This window comes from Pagrus pagrus, assembly GCF_965226575.1.
Source record: "Pagrus pagrus genome assembly, chromosome: 8".
In the NCBI taxonomy this organism is placed as follows: domain Eukaryota; kingdom Metazoa; phylum Chordata; class Actinopteri; order Spariformes; family Sparidae; genus Pagrus; species Pagrus pagrus.
The window spans coordinates 4,274,581-4,295,242 of NC_140192.1; the positions used below are offsets into that span (position 1 = coordinate 4,274,581).

At 41.7% G+C, this 20,662-nt stretch overlaps 3 protein-coding genes across 5 annotated transcripts in view; 2 read left to right on the forward strand and 1 right to left on the reverse strand.

The window, feature by feature from the left end:
• coro1ca (coronin, actin binding protein, 1Ca) overlaps nucleotides 1-5,942 on the forward strand; it is a 34,063-nt gene extending 28,121 nt beyond the window's left edge. For both annotated transcript variants that reach the window (XM_084359168.1, XM_084359167.1), the window contains 6 exons: nucleotides 103-222; nucleotides 579-683; nucleotides 804-949; nucleotides 1,168-1,225; nucleotides 1,375-1,617; nucleotides 3,128-5,942. In XM_084359168.1, the coding sequence (XP_084215294.1) occupies nucleotides 103-222; nucleotides 579-683; nucleotides 804-949; nucleotides 1,168-1,225; nucleotides 1,375-1,617; nucleotides 3,128-3,247 (792 nt within the window). In that variant the 3' untranslated portion in view covers nucleotides 3,248-5,942. The remainder of the gene's footprint in view (nucleotides 1-102; nucleotides 223-578; nucleotides 684-803; nucleotides 950-1,167; nucleotides 1,226-1,374; nucleotides 1,618-3,127) is intronic.
• A 1,448-nt stretch (nucleotides 5,943-7,390) lies between these two features.
• On the forward strand, nucleotides 7,391-14,132 carry tmem119a (transmembrane protein 119a). Of its 2 annotated transcripts, XM_084359178.1 has the most exons (3): nucleotides 7,391-7,458; nucleotides 10,856-11,625; nucleotides 12,163-14,132. In XM_084359178.1, the coding sequence occupies exon 2, from the start codon at nucleotides 10,868-10,870 to the stop codon at nucleotides 11,609-11,611; it is 744 nt and encodes a 247-aa protein (XP_084215304.1). In that variant the 5' UTR covers nucleotides 7,391-7,458; nucleotides 10,856-10,867; the 3' UTR covers nucleotides 11,612-11,625; nucleotides 12,163-14,132. The 2 variants fall into 2 exon arrangements, with proteins under 2 accessions (XP_084215304.1, XP_084215303.1); XM_084359177.1 differs by having other exon boundaries at nucleotides 10,856-14,132.
• A 3,339-nt stretch (nucleotides 14,133-17,471) lies between these two features.
• iscua (iron-sulfur cluster assembly enzyme a) lies at nucleotides 17,472-20,594 on the reverse strand. Its single transcript, XM_084359181.1, has 5 exons — nucleotides 20,393-20,594; nucleotides 20,069-20,182; nucleotides 18,451-18,561; nucleotides 18,266-18,344; nucleotides 17,472-18,095 (listed from the first exon to the last, which is right to left on the reverse strand). The coding sequence occupies exons 1-5, from the start codon at nucleotides 20,492-20,494 to the stop codon at nucleotides 18,004-18,006; spliced, it is 498 nt and encodes a 165-aa protein (XP_084215307.1). The 5' UTR covers nucleotides 20,495-20,594; the 3' UTR covers nucleotides 17,472-18,003.
• Between the last annotated feature and the right edge of the window lie 68 nt (nucleotides 20,595-20,662).

A 20,662-nucleotide genomic window follows, 5' to 3' on the forward strand; every position in this document is an offset into this window, starting at 1 on the left:
TTAGCGATAACAAAACTGTAGTAAAAGTGGACGTAATAATAAACTGTTCAGGTGAAAGTGACTTCACTGCACAAGTGTTGACGTGTAAACTAAACTTCACAGGAGAAGGACAAGGCACATGAGGGTGCCCGACCCATGAGGGCCATCTTCCTTTCTGATGGCAACGTCCTCACCACAGGCTTCAGTCGCATGAGCGAGAGACAGCTCGCTCTCTGGAACCCGGTAAGCTGCTTCATGTATGCTGACTGAAATATCAGTTCAGTGTATATAGACTGTACATTTCACACAAGACTCAATTTCTGTCAGTTGTTGGTCTTAGATTTGCGTAAAGCCCTCTGAGCAATCTAAAGACTAGTGGAAATCAAGTATTGCAAGTTCAAGCTTTTCATTTAAGTCAACATTCACAACGTCATAGTTGCATTATTGCTGCATTATTCATTGCTATTAAAAGTACAACCATCTTCGCTAACAACCACTTCTTCCTGTTTTTTGAAGGCCATTACATTTTCCTTGGCAGCAAATTTCTATATTTGTATTCTCTTTAACAAACTTTGATTTATCATTTTCTTTCTTCCCAGAGTAACATGGAGGAGGCCATAACTGTTCATGAGATGGACACCAGCAACGGAGTGCTCCTGCCCTTCTATGACCCAGACACCAATGTTGTTTACCTCTGTGGGAAGGTAAGTTCCCCTTGAAGCACTCAACAGTCAACTCAAGCATCATTATAACTGCACAAAGCTGGAAGACTTAAACAGATTTCCACATGGCAGAATACATAAATAAAACTTTTTTCTCGACAGGGTGACAGCAGCATCCGTTACTTTGAAATCACAGATGAGTGTCCATATGTTCACTACCTCAACACCTTCGCCTCCAAGGAGCCCCAAAGGGGAATGGGCTACATGCCAAAGAGGGGCCTCGATGTCAACAAGTGTGAAATTGCGAGGTGAGCTAAGATGGATGGCTAATCATCATCGCTGTCACCAGAATTCATTAAGATTTCAGTCAGCCAGATCTAAAGTGGAGTACCCAGCTTCACCACTAGGAGGCAGAATGTAACCATGACATTATCACTGATTTCTCTCAGGGCAGTGTCTGCTGCCTTTCTTGTATAAATAATGCATTGAATTGTGGGTAATTGGTTTAAAATTTGTATGTTACCAGGTTCTATAAACTGCACGAAAGGAAGTGTGAGCCCATCGTGATGACTGTACCCAGAAAGGTGAGTCTTCATCCAAGTAGCCACTTTGCACACACTTACAGACCTTTAATCAGCTCTTTGAATCACAGGCAGTCTCGTGAGGCCTTGTCTCATAATGAGCCTGTTATAGAGTTTTCCTCACAGCTTCTCACTCTGTCATTTCTTGTCAGTCTGACCTGTTTCAGGATGACTTGTACCCGGACACAGCTGGACCTGAGCCCGCCCTGGAAGCTGAGGAGTGGTTTGAGGGTAAGAATGGAGACCCCATCCTCATCTCCCTCAAGAACGGCTACGTCCCGGTCAAGAATCGCGAATTCAAGGTGGTCAAAAAGAACATTTTGGACAGCAAGGTGACCAAGAACTCAGAGAACTCGAGCCCTGCCAACAAGTCTGCCTCCCCGACTCCATCGATTGTGAGTATTTGCTGTTACTGATACATTTAAGCCAGGATTACTGCATTAAAGGGGAGTCTGGTATTTCTAAACATGAGCCCAATATTCACATGTTTTGGTGTCGGTCCAGTGTGTTGCCTCAGTTGGCAGCCGCAGCACTGCTGCAACGCAGTCCCTTGGGGCAAGTCCTACCGTCAAAGTTATATCCACTAAAAGTGCTTGTTCTTGCCACTGACTGGCTGAGGTTGTTACTGACAAGTGTCTGGCAACGTTACAGAAACGATTCCTATGGAGATGGACCTTTTTTGTTGAACAATAAGATCCTTTTTGTAACCAGAAGCACAAGTCCTGCTTGAAAATCTTATGAGAGCCGAGTTGCTGCATTAAGACAACGGTTGAAACTTGAGACAGAGTTGGAGAGTTTGAGGATTACTTTGAGGAACTGACAGCAAGAATTTATTTCCAAAGTCATGGCTGAACATTTTACTGATTTTGACAGTCTAGATGATGTTCACCTCTCATTTTAGTGCCAAACATCTGCTTGAACGAGATCTAATTATTTAACAAACAGGTCTTTCCGCGTAGGAATCATTTCCGTAATGTTATCAGATAACCTCAGCCTGTCGGTGGCAAAAAAGAAACCAAAACTTACAAGTTCCTCTTAGTACACCTAAGAAAATTGATGAGGACATTCACGGTGGGCTGCACAGTGATTGCAATTAAAATTCTTTACATTATCATTATAATCTGTTGGACAAAATGATAATTTGTTTGATAACCAGCAAACAGTCCAGAACCCAATGATATTTACTCTCAGCTCCAGAATGCTTGATATTAGGACGTTTTAATTGAATGTGTGAGTTGTTTCAGCTGTTTTTATATATACAAACAAATTGTAGTTTTTATTTAGATAATGAATTGTTTAAAGACAAGCTTTCCCCACCAAAAAAAAAAGAAAATTCTTCACCTAATTAGGATGGTGCACAATGAGCAGTATTTTCCCCGCTTTACGACTCATCAGACATCAGAGTCTGTCCTCCTGACTCCCACCTCCATCTCAGTCATTAACGGCCCTCACTACAAGCTTCCTCTCTCCGGGGATCCCAGTGTCAAACAGACAAACTGTATGTGTTTGAAGCGAGGCAGATTGCGGCCTGTCTTCATGAGGTGGTTTGTAGATGTTGTTCAACCCACTCTCTGACCCACAAACTGAGGGGTCTGCTGCTGCTCTGGGCGCCTGTTGCTGGGCGTCCTGCCGCACCTCACCCACAACACAGCCACCCGCCGGGGACCCAGCCCATGTGCGTCTCTGCAGTTCTGCTCTGTAATAACAACCCACTGGGCTCCGGTGCGGGCGAAACATGTTAACCCCCACAGTACCAGACCCTGCCACCTGGCATAGGCATGTCCAAGACTGTAGATGGCGTCTTTGAGACAGGAAGTGACATAGCTTAGTTCAGCTGTGACTGTAGCTGTGTGTTTGTGTCACAGCAGAGCAAAAAGTCTCACTGGTCTCTTGTGTCTCCCACAGAAATCTGAAGCCAAGCTGGAGGAGATCTTGAAAGAAATCAAATCCCTCAAGGACCTGGTCAGCAGTCAGGAGAAGCGAATCATCACACTTGAAGAGCAAATGACCAAAATTGCCATTTAGGGACCCTTTACCCAACCCGCTACAATTCAGGACGTTACATTGGCTGGGGGGAGGGCGGGACCAGTCACTGCCTATCTCAATGACAGTGTTTCGTCTGAGGCCTGCCTAGCAACGATCCCTAGCAACATTCCAGATGAACTTTTTCTTAGCCAGCCCCCGACCCTCACTTTAACACAGGTGGAATAAGGACGTGTGGCAAATTTAGCAGAAAATACTCTTGCTTTTTGGTGACTGAGGACTTCTTTCCTTTTATTGTGTGGCAGCCATTTTTTTTATTACATATCTTACATATTCCTTTGCATTTTAGAAATATGACCAAGAAAATTCCAGTGGCGTTTGTCCACATTTGTCATATTTTTTTTATATATATAAGTATCAGTGTTTCCCGTTTCCATACCCCAAAATTATGACGTTGCCAAATTTGTAAAATTTTGTTTACGCCTCCTGAGCAGTATTTCTTTCTCTCTCACTTTGTGGGAAGATTCAAAATGCACAAAGGGAAGGAGGTGCAGCGGAGCGGTTATGAAATGAGGAGGAGAATTTTGCCAGTTCACTTTGGGGGAAAAAAAGAAAAATTTAAATTGGATAGTGATTCAAGGAGGATCGAAATCTAAATCTCTGTAATTAGGAAGAAATAAATTCTGATTGAAGACACATTTAGCTGCCACAGTCTGCACCACGCCCCCACAGACATTAATGACATGTCTAGCTGTCTGTGTTGCTGCACAAACTAACACCTGCTTTTCTGCCATTTTTCTTTTCATTCCTGCTGCTTCCTGTCATTCTGACTGTGGACAATAATCCACGTAAACATGCATTCCTTTCTTTTGTGCTTCATTAACATGCACCGTGTGCTTTTTGGAGTAAATGACAAACACATTCCATAAATCTTATTGGCAGTGTGGAGAGAGGAAAAAAAAAATGCATCTATAAAGTTCCTCTGCTTGTAAACACTCTACCGTAGTGACTCAGTTACACTGGTTGGTTGTTATTGTGACATTTACGCGCTGCCCATGAAAACCTTGTGGATTCTCAACCTCAGCTCTACTTTGTTTTTGTGAGAGGTTCGGTCAACAACCTCGGCGTTTTCTGCTCGACACACAAGTGCAGTCAAGTGTAGTGGGATTATTTTTTGTCGCTGTTCCTTTTGCGTTGTGTCGCCGTTTCAGAGCCGTGATTTCTATCAAAACAAAGCGGGGATAGATATGAAATGACACCAAGTAATCACACATTGTCTTGACTATTAAAAACCATCTGGTGATAAAACTGGAGTTCGCTACAGGAGCCGTTCATGATAGACCTCGAAGGACTAGATTGCGTGTGAATATGTGCCTCATGTCTGTGGTCTTTTAGGTCCCTGTCACTTTGGGTGTTCCTGCTTTGTTTCTTTTCGGGAAGGGGGGCGTTTAAGAAATGGACTCGCTGTAGAACGTCCAAGACTTTTTGCCTCTAACTTGGATGAATTGAATAGTTGGGTTATTGCTTTACTGTTAATTTTAGCCTGTTTCTTGTTCCAGCTGTGCTTAAATCCCTCTTAGTACTTCCACTTCTTGTTTTTTTTTTTTTTTAATTCTAAGATGCCCCTGTTCAGTACATGAAAATCAAAGAACCATTGATTTGTCCGATCTGAGCTGTTCTGATCAGACGGCCATGATTAAAGCTCTTCCTGATGTTTTTAGATTTGTTTCCCAGTGGGAAGCTGAGACGGGTAATGGTTCAGTCTGTTGTTTGCCTTCAATATTTGTTACCACTGTAAAGACCTGAAAGTGCCATTGAGGTGACCATGGAAGTGTTTGTAGGGGACTGTTGTGTGAGTAGATTTGTGTAGTAAATGGAAGAGTTGATAGGTGCCCAGATTTAAAAACCACTTTGAGGTGCTAAACGCTATGTTCAAGGTCACTGTATGTACCGTGAAGTCCTGCCAATCCATCCCACAATACACCAGGCAGCATTACCGCTCAGGGGGGAGTGTTTGTTAGAAGCGTCGCGCCCCCCCCCCCTGACATTTTGACACTCTCCACCTCGGTACGGGTATTCAAAACATCGTCCAAAATGATGTCAAACCGAGAAGCTGTCGGCTGAACGCACAGCCTTTAGAGCGGCTTCGAGGTAAAAGTCGTAGAGTATTACCGACAGGTAATCTACATCGTGCGTCTGGTACAAATTATACTGCCCTATCTTGTTTATCAGACTGCCGCTCTATGGATTTCTTTATAGCACTGTTGGCACGAGAGAGAGTTTCGAGGAGTAGTAGAGAATAGCGATCCAAAGGGACACTGTAGGTTGGAGAAATGTGCAGTTGAAAGATAGATGTATGTTTGTAATTAAGGTCTAGACAAATGAGTGAAAGCTGTGTAAATAACATGACCATATTTTCTGTATTTTCTTTTTTTTTTAAATTTCTTTTTTCTTTTTGTTCTGTGGTTGTGCTGAAGAGGGTCTTTGTATGGGAGGTGGGTTTTAAATTTGTTCCCCTTGTCTGTGTTCCCTGCACCTTGCCATAACGCATCATGAGAAAAGCAGAACCTCTGTTACGTTTGGAGGTCGAATGAATATCGAGAAAGAAGAAAATCAGATGTAAACGAACCAGGATGAAACCTCGTGTGGAGGTCTGCTCAGCATTTTTGTTCATTATTCTTGCTTCAAGTATCAAACATTGATTATAAGAAAAATTAATAAAGAATTTTTAAAATGGGCTCTATGTTCTGATGTGTTGTAACTTTACTATTCCTTGTGTTTTGCAGTTATTTGTATTTCATATTTTAGGACAACTACGGAGAGGAGTCACCAAAATCAGGCTCTGGATACACAGAAAATACTTGGATACTACGAATACTGACGCTTTGGGAATGGAGGCAACTTGACTTACAATCCCAGAGCGTCAGAATTTGATGAGTTGGGATTCGAAGTGGACATTTTTAACAATAAGAAAGAACATAAACATTTCTAGCCTTTATCATTTCACAGGTCAGATTAGAGTCAGAGCTCTGAAAACTAAACATGAATTCTTTGGTTTATTTCCGTCCTTGTAAAGGTTAAAAACTTCAGTTGCTACTTTCCAATAAACAACTGCTAATAGTTTATAAAGCATTTTATTGCTTGTTTACAGTGAAATAACTAAAGTTTAATTAACTTTTTTAATCATATATGATTGTTTATTTTAATGATATGACTGATATTATAGTGTTACCAAATATATATAAATGAAGATATCAAAGACTCAGAAAAAAAATGCATAATGATTCCTGTAAAGTAATCATAAAGTGTTAGCCAACTATTTTAAGACGGTTGGACACAGAAACCGTTAAGACTCTCTCTCCTTTATTGCATCATGAAGCTGAAACTGCCACCTTGTTCACACTTCAGCTCTCAGGCCGAGCAGCTGTAACATCACCCTCTCACATCAGCTGTCAAAATGAGTGAATGAAAATAAGAAAGCAGGCATCAGCAGCCCTTAAATGGAGGACGTGCATATTTAGAGACACATCCAGAGATAAGTGCCCCTGGAGGGACCATGAAGTTTATATGTCCGCTCTGTACATGTGTTTCTGGATGAAAGGGGTTGCTTTCTCTGTGCGCTGGTCTTGTGTGCCCTGCACAGACAGGCTGTAATCAGTGGGGACTTAATTAGAGAGGACTCAGTGGGAGGCAGAGGAGTCTTGGGACTCGCCCCGCCAAGAACAGAAATACCCATGTCCCTAAAACATGAGAGCCATGTACCAACTGCAGCTCTGTCTCTGAGTTTAAAGCAGAAAACTAACTTTAAAGAGTCTTAATTTGAATTAATGAAGACATAATGTGGTAAACTACACTTTTTATATGCTGTGAAGACAGTTCAGCATCACTCCATGAATGATGAAGATATGATGATGTACAGAATCACTTCTACATGTCTGCTCTCTCTGTGATACATCAGAAAGAAAGTACAGTCAAAAAAAATAATAAAGCAATCTCAAATGGGCGCCTCAGAGGTGGAGGAGGATGAAGAAAGAAGGAGGAGAGGCTGAAAATAGAGGGATGGATCATCCTCTCGCAGCGAGCCGAGGTTTCAGAGCTCAGTAAAAAAAACACTCAGTGGAGCCGAGCTGGGAGGGCGAGCGCTTTGGAAACCCTCCTTCACTCTTACTTTCCTCTCATCACTCTGTTTGCCTCTCTGCCTGCTGCCCTGCGCTGAGCCGCTGAGACGATAAAGCTAAAGGACAACACCTTCTGTAAGTATACATCTGTATTTGTAAAGTAATAAAGTACAGCTGAGGATTACATTTATGTCTCAGCAGTCCACGTATTTAATCTGAAATCATGCTGAGTGAAGTTTTCTGATCCACTTGTTGCACATTTTTATTTAAAGTTTCCTCAATGTCTGCTTTTAACATGTAGACGTGGAATGTAACTAATTACATTTACTCAAGCATTGTACTTAAATACTGTACTTTATAAAAAACTTTGCTCTTATAAATATATATAATTCTTATAATGCCAGACCTCTATTGGATAATATTCTTACATCAGTGTTTGGCTGCGTAGAGACTGATAATGTTTAATGTACGCAGTGATGGAATGTAACTAAGTACATCTACTCGAGTACTGTACTTTGGTGTAATTTTGAGGAACTTGTACTTTACTTGAAAATGTAAATTTTTTGGCACTTTATACCTCCACTTCACAACATTTCTGAGGCAAACATTGGACCTTTTACTCCAATTATTTGATAACTTTAGTTACAAGTTACTTTTCAGATTACATGCTGCGTCAGAGCCAAAGTCGCACATTTTAAATGAACTCATTTTTTATCTGCGATCCCATAAAAACCACAAACACATTGTGTTTGATTTTGATAATCAGAAGAGACAGGTGATCAGTACTCACTTTACTTTACTTTACTTGTAACTTTTAATAATTAAGTACATTTATTGCCAGAACAATTACCTTTGATACTTAAGTACATTTAATGTGAGATACTTAAAGACTTTTACTTTTACCAAAGTTAAATTTGAACAAGATATATTTACTTTTACTTTGAAGTACTTAGTTACTTGAGGGCACTTCTTTACACTGTATGTATGTGAGTATATGCTCTGTGGTGCTCTGACCTCTGACAGAGGCTCTGGTTCAAATTTTCTTACCTTTATTTTAATTTTATGGTCAAGAAGACGCCGATGTCAGACTGAATTCTGGGTAAATTCTTTGTAAAGAAGAAGAAACATGGTGTCTTGAGTTTGAATATGTAACGCAGCTTTACGCAGCTTCCTACTACTGTTCTGAAAATGAGTTTTGAGGAAAGTCAGAGGAGAACGTGAAGTTTGAGACATAAGTTCACCCAAAAATGACAATTCAGTCATTATATCCTCGCCCCCATACTGATGGGAAGCATTCTCCTTCACAGCTGAAGTAGATGAGAACTTGTTTTAAAATGTGAAAAAATAACTGAAAAAAACAAAACAGAAAATGGCTCCAGACAGATCATCTGGCATCATGTGAGGCTCTGGAAGCGCTGAGATACCAAACTGATTTGAAAAGACGTTTTTTTTTATGTCTGAGGACGATGCACAAGCTCGTCCGTGTGTCGAAGGTGTCAATAACGTCTTTTCTAATTAATTTGGGATCTCGGGACTTCAAGACACTTGGATTAAGCTGTAAGGAGTTTTTTTCTGTTGTTTTATTACGTTTTTTTTAAAACAAGTCCCCGTCTGCTTCAGCTCATCGTGAGAATCCTGCAACACTTTTTTTTTTAGCTGCGAAGCTCCAGAAATGTTTGGTGGACCACAGAGCTTCACCTGACTCATGGGTGTGAGTAGATAATGACTGAATTTTCATTTCTGGGTGAATTTCTCCTCGGAGGACTCGAGTGTCATGAATGGATTAATTGCATATGTGGTTTGGCCTTCAGTGGAAGGTAATGTATACCCTCCAGCAAATTACAGGAAAAGTAATTATGGCTGTGCTGTCCTATAGCTGTACATCCAAGGATGAAGACCCAGCCTATCATCTGGTCCAGCAGAGCCCGTACTGTATATAACGTTCGACCACACAGGGAGGGGAGGGGTGTTAACTATGTACAGTGCAAACCAGAGCAGGTTCACTGAAGCACAATGCTGATTAGAAGCTTGTCTTCGCAGCTTCGTACTGTAATTAAAACACTGTGTTAAGACTTCAACGGGTTTTAAAATGGTAGCAGACGGAGCTTCATCTCACACTGAGGAGAGAATAATGAAAGAAAAAGTATCTCAGGAAGTTTATTCAGTCGGTTGTACTGTCGGTAAATGCAGGTTTCCCTGGAAGCAGAAATATCTCCATCAGGTCTGTGCTGCTGTGGCCTGCTGTTGAGCAGCTGCTGCCCAGTGTAAATATAGAGGCCACAGCCACAGGTCTCCCACGCCTCTGTGCGCCCTCTGGAATAAAGCTTCCTCCTAGGCTTTGGTGTGGTGGATGGGTGGCCTCCCTTTACATTACAAAATTATAAGGCCTTCAGCGCCAAACTCGCTGTCTCCACCCCAAATAAGTAATGGCTACTCTGCTGCCTGCTAAAATAGATCTGGGACCAAGATGAGGAACAGAAAACCTAGAAAAACCTGAGTCAAGATGGAGGCTGGAGTCACAGTTCAGATGGAAACAGCTCTGTGAAAACATTGTTTCACCTCCTCTGTACATAAAAGATGCTTTACACCAGTGAGTGTGGTGGTTTCCACTGTGAGGGTTGGGACACATCAACAGGTAATGACCTGATAAAAAAAAATGTTTCCATTATTTTTCTAATCATAAACCACGTCTGACACATTATACATATTTGGCTTGACACTGTGTCAAATACATTCATGTGTTTACTGGTGCGAGTCTGATCAGAAGATCAACAACACTTTCATGTCTGTTTCATGTAGCTTAGCTTAGCACAAAGACTGGAAACAGGGGGAAGAGTTAGCCTGGCTCTGTGGCTCAGTAACATTTACAGCAGATAACTCTTCATTAAGTTTAGTGTTTAACGTGTGTTTTCATTAATTAAACTGGAGACGATGCTTTGAGCTTTAGAGGTAGCTGTAACAGGATTTTTCCACCTCTGAACAAAGTCAGGCTAGCTTTTTCCTGTCCATGTTTTGAGACTGTCGCTAACTGAAGTAGCTGGGGACATAAAATGGCTCCATACAGCTCGTCCGGCTTGATCCAAGTCTGCGATCCCAACTTTATTTGAAAAGACGTTATGTGCAGTCGAGCTTCTTAAAAAGGGTGTAAATAACACCTCTTTAAATCAATTTGGGATATCAGTGCTCCCGCTGACTTGAATCACACTGGACAAGCTGTGTGGAGCTGTGAGCTATGGTTTTAAAATAAGTCCCCATCTACTGCAGTTGATTAGGGGAATGCTGCAACGCTGTTTTGCTGTGAAGCTCCAGAAATGTTTGTGGACTACGAAACTTAAGCTGACTTTCCATCGACATGAGGGTGAGGAGGAGATAGCGGATGACTTTCTGTTTTGGGTGGACTTGATCCTTTAATGCACAAATATGGGAGTGACATCAATCTTTGTTGTCTGAAGTCACCGTGTCAGTGGTTCTCAACAGGATTAGATTTTTACTTTTGATGCTAAATTTAATAAAACCACCGTTGTTGTTGCAGGAACAGAAGAAGATGAAGTCCAGCTTTGTCCCTCTCGCCTGTGTGGCCCTGCTCTCACTGTGGTGGAGTGCGTCTCACGCTGCTCCCATGTTCTACAACATATCCATGGACGGCAGCGGTGACGCAGAGCTGGAGCTCCTTTTTCCAGTCTCCTTCTCCACCCGAGGACCTGTTCAGGCCAGCGCTGCTACAGGAGCTCCCCCTTCACCTCCCACCCTCACCAACACCATCACCACCACCATGATCCGCCTGAAGGACTTCGTCCTGACCCGAGTGGTGGATTTCCTGCAGGAGCATTTGCTCATCATCATCGTCGTGACCTCTCTTCTCATCGTCATGGTCTTCATCATCTGCTGTGCCTCTGCCATGAGTCACAAGCGCAAGCTGGAGGCCTACAAACCGCCTCCTAATCCCACCAAGAAGCACGCGGCTGATAAGACAGGTGGACGCAAGAATTCAGACGAGCTCCAGGAGAGGCCGTACGCCGTCGACCACGTCAAGAGGGTCCACGTTCAGGGCATGCCCTCCCCCAAGAACCTGCGCATGCCCTCCAAGGCTCTGGTGGGAGAGAGGGGGAGAGAGCCCAGGTCGTCGCCTCGCCAGGAGGTCAGAAAGGTCAGGGCGGCAGAGGAGGTGGAAAAGCGGAGGGAGGAGCCCAAACACAAAGAGCAGCCGAAGTACAGGGAGGAGGTGCAGCAGAGCACCAGCTCCAGTCCGCCAGTCTGCACCTGCCACCTGAAGAAGGGCCACCACTAGAGAGGGCGAGAGAGGTGATGAAAACCAGATTAGACGGGTTGACTATGAGAAAGAAATGCTGTAAATGCATCGTGATTCAAATCTGAAACAACTTTTTTTTTTAAACTGCCAGCAAGAAATGTATTTGTGAGGCTCGAGCTGTTATATGAAGAAACATCCATCATGTAAACAGTTAAATCTAAACATTCATATGAACATGAACCATCGCCTGATGTGTTATCTGAAGTAAAAATGATGAACAGCAGGTGGAAGATATGTGACTAGAAATCAAAATACTCAATTGTGTTGCTGGGTTAAATTAAATAAAAATAAAAGGCTGCTGCAGCCTTTCAAATTAAAAGCGGCTCAGAGATCTGTTTGTGCTCGTGTGCTGTAAAGACTTCAGTCTCAACAGTCTCATATCACATCACTGTGCTGCTGCATCACTTTAAACGCTTAAATAAAAGCTTTTAGAGCAGAAAGTGAAGAAAAATGAAGGGTAGCTTGTTTCTTTTCATGCTTCCCAAATAGAAATGAGAAAAATAGTGAGTGTTCCTGTGTTTTCCATACAGATTACTCCTTATGCCTGCCATGACAGAGGGATCTCTCCTCAGTATGTCCTGCTGTACTACGTGACATCTTTTTTTTTAAACATCTTTTGGCTGAACCTGAAGAAAACAAACTCTTTGCTGCTGTAAATAAAGCAAAGTGAGGTGCCAGTAAACTTTGATTTGTTGGATAAGTAACAAAAGATTTTCTTTATATTTACATTCATATTTTTACTCACATTTTATTTGCATAATGTTATTTTTTTTGTTATATTTTATTGAACTTTTACTTCAAGAACCCTCATTCACAAAGCTTTGTCCCAGCTAACACTTCATGTTACAGGTCCCCATTTAATGTTAAGTAGGTGTTAATTACCAGGAAAAATATTTGCAATTTCTTTTAAATTAACACTGTAATTACATCAACGTTTACTGAAAATTACCACAACAATATTTAACATTAATAATATTCAACTATTTTCCAGTGAGCAGTTAATAAATAGCTGGAAGTTTCTTGAATTCATTTCCAGGAAACATCCAGCTGTCTCTGTCGCTGCTGATCATCGAATTAAAGTGAGTTGTTATTAAAAAAATGAATAATAATAATAACATTGAGGACAATCAGTCCAAAGTTGGACTGATCTGCTTAAGCGGTTGAAATCGTTGTAAATGTAAATTTTGAGAAAAATGTACTTTAATTTACTGGTTGGAAGAAGTTAAACAAAAAACAATTGATGTATTAAAGAAATTACAGCTGATTATTAGCTGCTGTCTGGAAAATATCAGAATGTACTCATTAAACAATGTTGGGGTAATTTTTGTAGTACATTTTGAGGTTATTATTGTGGTAATTTAAAATAAATTACTTGGTAATTTCCAATTACTCACCATGACATTTGTGCACCTGTAAAAATGAAGAGTTATAATATCCCAAAAGCACAATTTGCAAATTATGTTATTTCCAGGGAGGCAAGTAAAAATACTTTTCTGTCTACTTATTTATTAGGTTGATAATTCTGATCTGACTTCACACATTAAAAAAAAAAAAGGCTGTTTCGCATAAAAACTTTGTGAATGAGGGTTCGAGTTTTTCTTTAAATAAGATTCTTATGTATGAGATAAATTATGGGTTTTGATTTTAGTGTAATCATTTGTAATGACATAATAAAAAAGTACGGGGGGTATATAGTTGGTCTGTTTTGCTGGTTTAACTTTGACTCATGGTGCTAAAGGAGACAAAACTCACTGTCACATCACTCAAGTTAAAGACTCTCATCTTAACCAGTGATACTCAACATGTAGTCCGCGGTTTGTAATATACAATAGAATAAGTAAATGTTAAATCACGTCCCGTGGCTGACAGGTGTGCTGGTTTTGCATGCTGGGATTCGTTACACTGTTACACAGTAACAGAGATAAAAGCTGATCTTTAAGGTCAGAGCAGCTGGAATAAGGAAAAGATGATTATTAGCTGAAGAGAAACATGATGAGATGATGAAGATGATTCTGATCTCACACGTGTGTGAGAACAATTTCATTCGGCCCCTGGAGGAGCAGTTAATGTTTTAAGTTTATGCAACGTGGAAGAGGTTTCCAGCTCTGTTGAACGTTGTATAAACTTCTTCAATGTAACCGAAGCATCCACAGCTACTAACTTCAGTAAAACATCTGGTTTATGTGTCACACAGTGTCAAATCTTTGGACCAAGTTTATGTACTCGGTCAATACGTCAACAAAGGGTTTCAAAGACAGCTAAGTTATGGGCCTTAACTTTTCTTTTATTTATTTTATCTGATAAATGTTGCAAATGTTTGTACCTGGTCTCCTGTCATTTTGCTAAAAGTGGCCCCCGGACAGACCAAGTTGAGTCTCCCTGATGTGTGATGTTCAGTTTGTTCCATTTACGGGGCCAAAACGTTGTTATGTTTAAATCCTCTTTCTCCGTTGAACCTCAGATTGTTGTCCTCAGATGTTTCCAGACAGATCCTTTCTTCTGTAAGTGACAGTTTTAATGTTTACAAAATGACCATGTTGAAATAAAATTGTTGAAAACAACAATGTTTCTGTCGTTCCTGGAAAAAGTAACAGTGCAGACTTGAAGTCGAACTGCAGCCCAGAGGAAGCCTAAGATTAGAAAAAGGCGCAGAGAGTTTAAAAAAAGGAGGATGCTCGCTACGTGCACATTATGTTCAGCTCTGGAATCTGTAATTTCGAGCTGCTTCCACTTGAGAATCATGGGTAACTATTTTTAAAGTAATTACCAGAATGTCAGATGAGTGATATCTGCTCTTTGAACACATCTTCAAGCCTAAAATGTACACTAACAACATTTTTAAGGATTGGCCTCGGTGAGGCAGCTGGCACCATCTCGCCCAAACACAGGACCAGCAGAAGGCATCAGAGCCTGGAGGTGACGAGAGCTGCTTTTGTCCTTCACTGGCTTCTGTACAAGATTGTTTAAATATTTCAGCAGCGGTAAACCAGATACATACAGAGCCCCTTCGCTCCAAAACATGAGCTTGTGTATTGTCCAGGAAAAAATCTTGGCGACACTGATTTGCTCCAGTGAAGTGCATCAAGGAGTCAAATAACTTTAGTGGAACATATTAAAAGAAGACAGAGATGAAACACTGCCCTCCTGTGAACACAACAAGTATTGATTTATCAGTTATGTATTTCTCTTTACATCATACCTTCCCACTTGATGCAAACACTCTCTGACTACATGTTATTACAAATGTATAAAAATGTGTGTCACAGTGGCTGAAGCAACTTTTTGAAAAAAAAAAATTGATCTGAATCAAAAGTGGGTCAACTTGCCAAAGATCAAACACCAAAGATGACAGCAGCAGCAGCTTTAAAAAGCAAGAGTAGCCCTGCGTTGGCTGAAATTTGAGCCCTGACAGAGCCTCGCTCCAGGGTCAGATTCCCTGCTCTTTTGTCAACGAGGTGCTAAATAATTCGAGAAAATACTACCCCTTCACTTTCACTCGTCCCACCAGGTGACGGGAAGACACAGGACCACCAGCGCTCTGTGTCCTGTTTGATAGATTCATTGTCTGTTTGACTTTTAGTCACCTGACCTCAGATATGAGAATATCTGAGAAACCTGGTGTTTCTTTTTTTTTTTTTCGTTAAGCAGTATTTCTTGTTGAATTTCTTCCTCCGTGTATTTTGACGTTTTATGTTTTTTACCATCTGCCACCGACAAACAATGGGGTCCTCTCAATCAATTTGAACAGTGAAGAGGATCCAGAAAAGGTAACACAGCACCTTAAGGCTGTCGTTAAACTTTGATGAGCATCTGCCTGGAATTCACTGCAGCAGCAGCAGTTTTATCTTTGGATCACTGAAGGAGCGAGGAGTGACAAGACAGCACATCTCTACGAAGGAGCAGATAATACAGGAAGAGAAAGATGGTAAGTGCCTTTATTTATTCTAATAAAGAAGTCATTCTTTATAGGGGGGATAAGTTGTTAACAATGGCTTTATAAATGGTTAAAAAGTCATTAAGTGATGACAGAAACTTCCTTTGGCCTCCAGGTGAAGAAGCAAGTCTTGTTTCTCACTTTCTAACAAGCCATTAACTCAAATGCTTCTCACTGTAAATTCATTATAAAGGTAGAGATTCAACTGCAATTATAAATGTTAATAAAACATCTATAGATGGTTTCTATAATAATCCATCATATCTGTAGTTGCAAATGCTCTTTTAGAAGGTCAGAGGTCAAACAGCCCGTCAGAGCATCTGTCTAGTGAAAAAGACAAGGAGGACGATGAACCAGCTGGAGTTTTATCGTTTCATATCTGACTCATAGCAATTTTATTAATTACAAGGGTGATTTAACAACTAGGAGGGCCTATATAAGTTGGTATGGAGTGACCATAAAGTGAGGCTTCACTTGGTGCTCTTCATGTGTGTGACGTGTCGTCTCTCCTCCTCACAGTGAGCCATGCTTTGGTGCAGATGTGGTGTCCTACTGGTTCTCTGCGTCTGTCCTCTAGCCTCCCTCATAATGTCACCCTGTCCACCTGGCTGCTGCTGTCCTCACACAGGATTTTTGGTTTTGTGCGAGTCCCTGGGTCTCCGCTCACTTCCTCGCTCGGTCCCTCTCAGCACCTCTGCTCTATCTGTGGCCAGGAACGAGCTCTGTAACGTAGACCACCTGCTCCGGCCCTTCTCCGGCCTGCAGGAGCTGAGCCTCAGTCACAACCTGCTGCCTCGCTTCCCTCGGGGCCTACCTCCCAGCCTGGAGTCCCTGCTGCTGCAAGAAAACCGCATCACTTATATCACCACCGGAGCTCTGCGGCAACTGGGGAACCTCACCCGCCTTGACCTGGAGGACAACCGCATCCGTGCCATCCAACCCGGGGCCCTTCAGGGTCTGAACAAGCTGCAGGTCCTGACACTGAAGGGGAACAAGCTTACAAGCCTCCCTCTGAATCTCCCTCCATCACTGACACATTTAGACCTCTCAGCCAACTGCATCTCTGTCCTGGACCTGCCCTCTCTGTCCGCCCTGGTCAACCTGCAGGTCCTGAAGATCAACAGCAACTGCCTGCGATCAGTCCCAGAGAACGCCTTCGACGGCCTGCCACGTCTCAGATCTGTGGACCTCACCAACAACCTGTGGGTGTGTGAGTGTGACATTTTGTATCTTTACCGCTGGCTGCTGAGCGGCAGGCTGAGGATGGCCACAGACCTGGTATGCACCGAGCCCGTCCATCTGGCTCACCGCCTGCTTTTGAACCTCTCTGTCGTGGCGATCTGCCCTCACGTCCTGAAGCCCAATGAGAGGACGCACCAGCTCTACCTCAACTCTGCACTTCAGAGAAAGCCGGAGGCGCTGACAGTGACACCAAACTCTTGGTCACAGGAGACAGCTGTTGAAGTCCTCTCCAAAGCTGATCCCGAGATTCGTATATCATATGAACACTACTCTTTAGAAACCCTGACCTATGAGGAGTGTCTGTCCCTAAATAAAACACAATCAGTCAGCCCACCCAATTTAAAAACCACTCCTCCTCCTGATGGGAGCCAGAAATGCAGAGACAACATCACATCTCATTACCCTCAGATTGATGCAACCTCTGCCGAAGGGACACGATCTTTACTCTCCACTAACAGAGAGGCACCCTGGCCCACTCCCGACCCACGACTGCACACACAAGACTCCGCAGCAGTCATCTCTCTGCTCGCTGTGTTATGTGTGTTAGTGGCTCTCCTGATGCTGGCGGTGCTGGTTGTACTGAAAAAGGTGCTTCTGCGCCAACAGAGGGTGGCGCCGCTAAATGTAGGATCTGGTGGATGACATCAGCACGGACACTGAAAGTGTTTTTAAATCATTTAATTCACAATAATCAGTCTCATACAACTTTTTCTGTGTTTTTTTTGTATGTGTACTTAATGCTGTTGACCTGAATCCTGCAAGAGGAAGCTGCAATTTTATACAATCAAGCCAAATAAAGCCAAAATGCCATAAAATATACAAGCAAAAACAAACCTCGGCTTATTGTTTGATTCATGATGCATCCTGTTTGTGTTCTGTGTAAAAAAAAAAAAACACTGCAAATCCTTTCTTAAATTAAAGATCTGTCTTAAAATATTCATCATGAACTTCAGCATCAATTAAGAAGCTATTCCTGAAAAACAAACACCATTAACACCTGGCACTTGAACAAATATGGGAGTCTTGGCTTGAATTCAAGAAAGCGTTCCCACAACCCTTTAACATGGACATTTTAATAAGGTATAAAACTCCCAGAAGGGTGAAAGACCTGATGTAGTATTATGGCAAGCTATCTTCCAAACAGCGCTGCAGTAAAACATTACAGCGCCTGTAATGGATCCTTAATATCAGCATATTAATTGGTGGCTTGGACACGTTCCTCCTTCTTCTCCTGTTGTTTCAGTCTGTAGTCTGACAGCGCTGCTTTTATGGCATCTTCTGCGAGCACTAAGAGAAAAAGAGCGAGGAGGTTTTTAGAAACACTTCGAGCACGAGCAACAAAAATAGCTTTGATTTAACCAAGAAATATGCAGTCAGGTGACAAATTAGTATTCGATTGTAAGGTAACACAGCCTTCTGTCAGTGAGCACATTGAACTGCTCTACTTCTTTACTTACTAGAGCAATGAAGCTTGACTGGAGGAAGGCAGAGCTCTTTCGCAATGTCTGTGTTCCTGATCTTAAGAGCTTCGTCAACCTACAGGACAACAGCAGACTCATCAGATCCTCAACACGCACAAAAATGCAGGATTTGTAAAGCAGTTGTTCTCCTTTTGCTTTTAATCTGTGTTATACCAACTCACCGACTTCCCCTTCACCCACTCTGTTGCTAAGGAACTGGATGCGATAGCTGATCCGCAGCCAAATGTCTTGAATCTTGCATCAACAATCTTGCCAGTGTCGTCCACCTGGATCTGCATAAAGTCAAACACATAGTTGTACAACAGGAAGTTAAAACTCATAACAGCAGTAATCTGGCTGCAGTGAATCTCTGCTCTTTTTTTTTTAGCCTTAACTTTATTTACTGAATCAAAAAACAACGCAAGGAATACAATGACATGAAAAACATGTTGGTTTTCTTTCAGACCATTCTCATTTATCGATATATAACTCACTGTATAAATCAGAAGACTTATACACAATACAAGGTGTCTGTCCAGATTGTTTCTCATTAACAATAATATTTATTTTCTTAGTTTATTAGTCCCACATAAAACCTGTTCACATAACCCAATAAGATTATCACATAAATGTATTCATAAAATAGATGTAGAGTATTTTCTGAGTGATTATACGAATAGTGTTTGCTAAAAGAAGTTGGTGTCACGTGTCTAAAAGATTAGTTATCCTTTGATCCTTTGTTTTGACATCTGAGTTAATCATTGACTGTTCATTACACACAGCACGGCCTTGAAACAACCTTAGAAAACAAGCAGGAAAAGCATTTAATACTATACAATATTGTCATGCAGGTATTGGAATACAAAATGTATCTAAAAGGGTTTTACATGTAAGTAGTATAAAGCTGCATATAATTTGATACATTTCCTCTAGTGATGTTCCTCAGTGGCTGAGTTGCATTGTGGGTAGTGTAGGCACCAGGTTTACAAAGGAAGAAGAATGTAAGGAATAGAAAACACAACATCTCTGGTTCTACTGTATCGACTGATCTTAATGAGCATGTTTACATGACCACAATAATCCGATAACTGGGAATAATCAGGTTATGATAGCAATCTGATTTGACGTGTTTACATGCACATTAGTAACGCGATAATGGAAAAACTGGTTTGATTCAGTTGATTAGTTGAATTTCTTTCTAAGTACATGACGCAACACTGTTCCCCCCAAAAACATTGTGTCAACATGACATGCTTATCTCTGCCGGTCAGGGCTGACCTTATCAGATTAATTAGGTTTGCAGAACATGCAAAAAAAAAGCTCTCCTTCACGTTATGCAAATGAGCAGAAAACGCATCTGCAGCCCCTTGCCTTTTAACAACATCTGGTTTCTGTCAAGTTTTTACACAAGCGCAGTTGTAAAAGAATGAAAGAGACCGAATTAACAGTATTAATGGGCAAATCAAACGGAATATTGGGCAAAAAACTAGGTGTGTTTATCATTTTTCTCATAATAATATTTGTGGGATCGTAGACCAGAGGACTGCTTTTCAAAACCATGCGCCCACATTACCCACAATGCAATCCACTGAGTGACATCACTGGAGGTTATGTATCAGATTGCATGCAGCTTCTTCTGGAGCCACAAAAATCTTATACTACTTTTTTTTTTTTCTTTCAGCGTAGCCTATGCATGTAAGTGACCCAACAGGGCGTTATTTTGGACCCCTTTAACAGAGAAAATTGACTTATTTTGTAGACTTTATGTTTTTATAACTCAGTTTCTTTTGACCTTCTTACCTGAAGCTTCATTACGTCACCACAGGCTGGTGCACCCACCAACCCAGTCCCCACATTCTTGGAGTTTTTGTCTAGAGAGCCCACATTTCTTGGGTTTTCATAGTGGTCCACCACCTTGAGGAGAATCACAAACAGAACATTATTATTTTTATTGCTGTGTAGTTTTATGTCATGTGTTAAAAACGTAGGACAGAGCTGTTGACGTTAGCTACACCTACAGCTAACCTACGTTAGCTAATGTCAGCCAATGCCTTAACTTTCAGTAAAACTCGGTTGACGTGCGGTTTTTATGGATTAAAAACATAAAACACATCAGTATCTTACCTTCTCATGATATGAACAAAGCACATTCAGCTGCGGGCTGAATAACCTCCTGCTAAATAACAACCCGGAGGACGCGGAGTTTCGTAAAAACACAGCCGCCATGTTCGGATCCCGATGATGACCGGAAATCAACGAGTGAGCGCGAGCGTGAAGAAGACCGCTGTTCTGTTGGTAAACAAGTGAAGAAGGAAGGTTCCGCCGAAAAAACAGCCCCTGCTAGCGGCTAACAGCGGCCGTTACACGCTGGGGGGGCATCCTCCTCCTCCACCA

What these genes read in the sequence shown, in the direction of transcription:
- tmem119a (XM_084359177.1), top strand. Translation starts at nt 10,868, where the DNA reads ATGAAGTCCAGCTTTGTCCCTCTCGCCTGTGTGGCCCTGCTCTCACTG.
- iscua (XM_084359181.1), bottom strand. Translation starts at nt 20,494, where the DNA reads ATGGCGGCTGTGTTTTTACGAAACTCCGCGTCCTCCGGGTTGTTATTT. An exon ending in TTTGTTCATATCATGAGAAG is followed by an intron (nt 20,183 to 20,392) that starts GTAAGATACTGA and finishes ATTCTCCTCAAG; the next exon opens with GTGGTGGACCACTATGAAAA. An exon ending in AGTGGGTGAAGGGGAAGTCG is followed by an intron (nt 18,345 to 18,450) that starts GTGAGTTGGTAT and finishes GTTGTCCTGTAG; the next exon opens with GTTGACGAAGCTCTTAAGAT.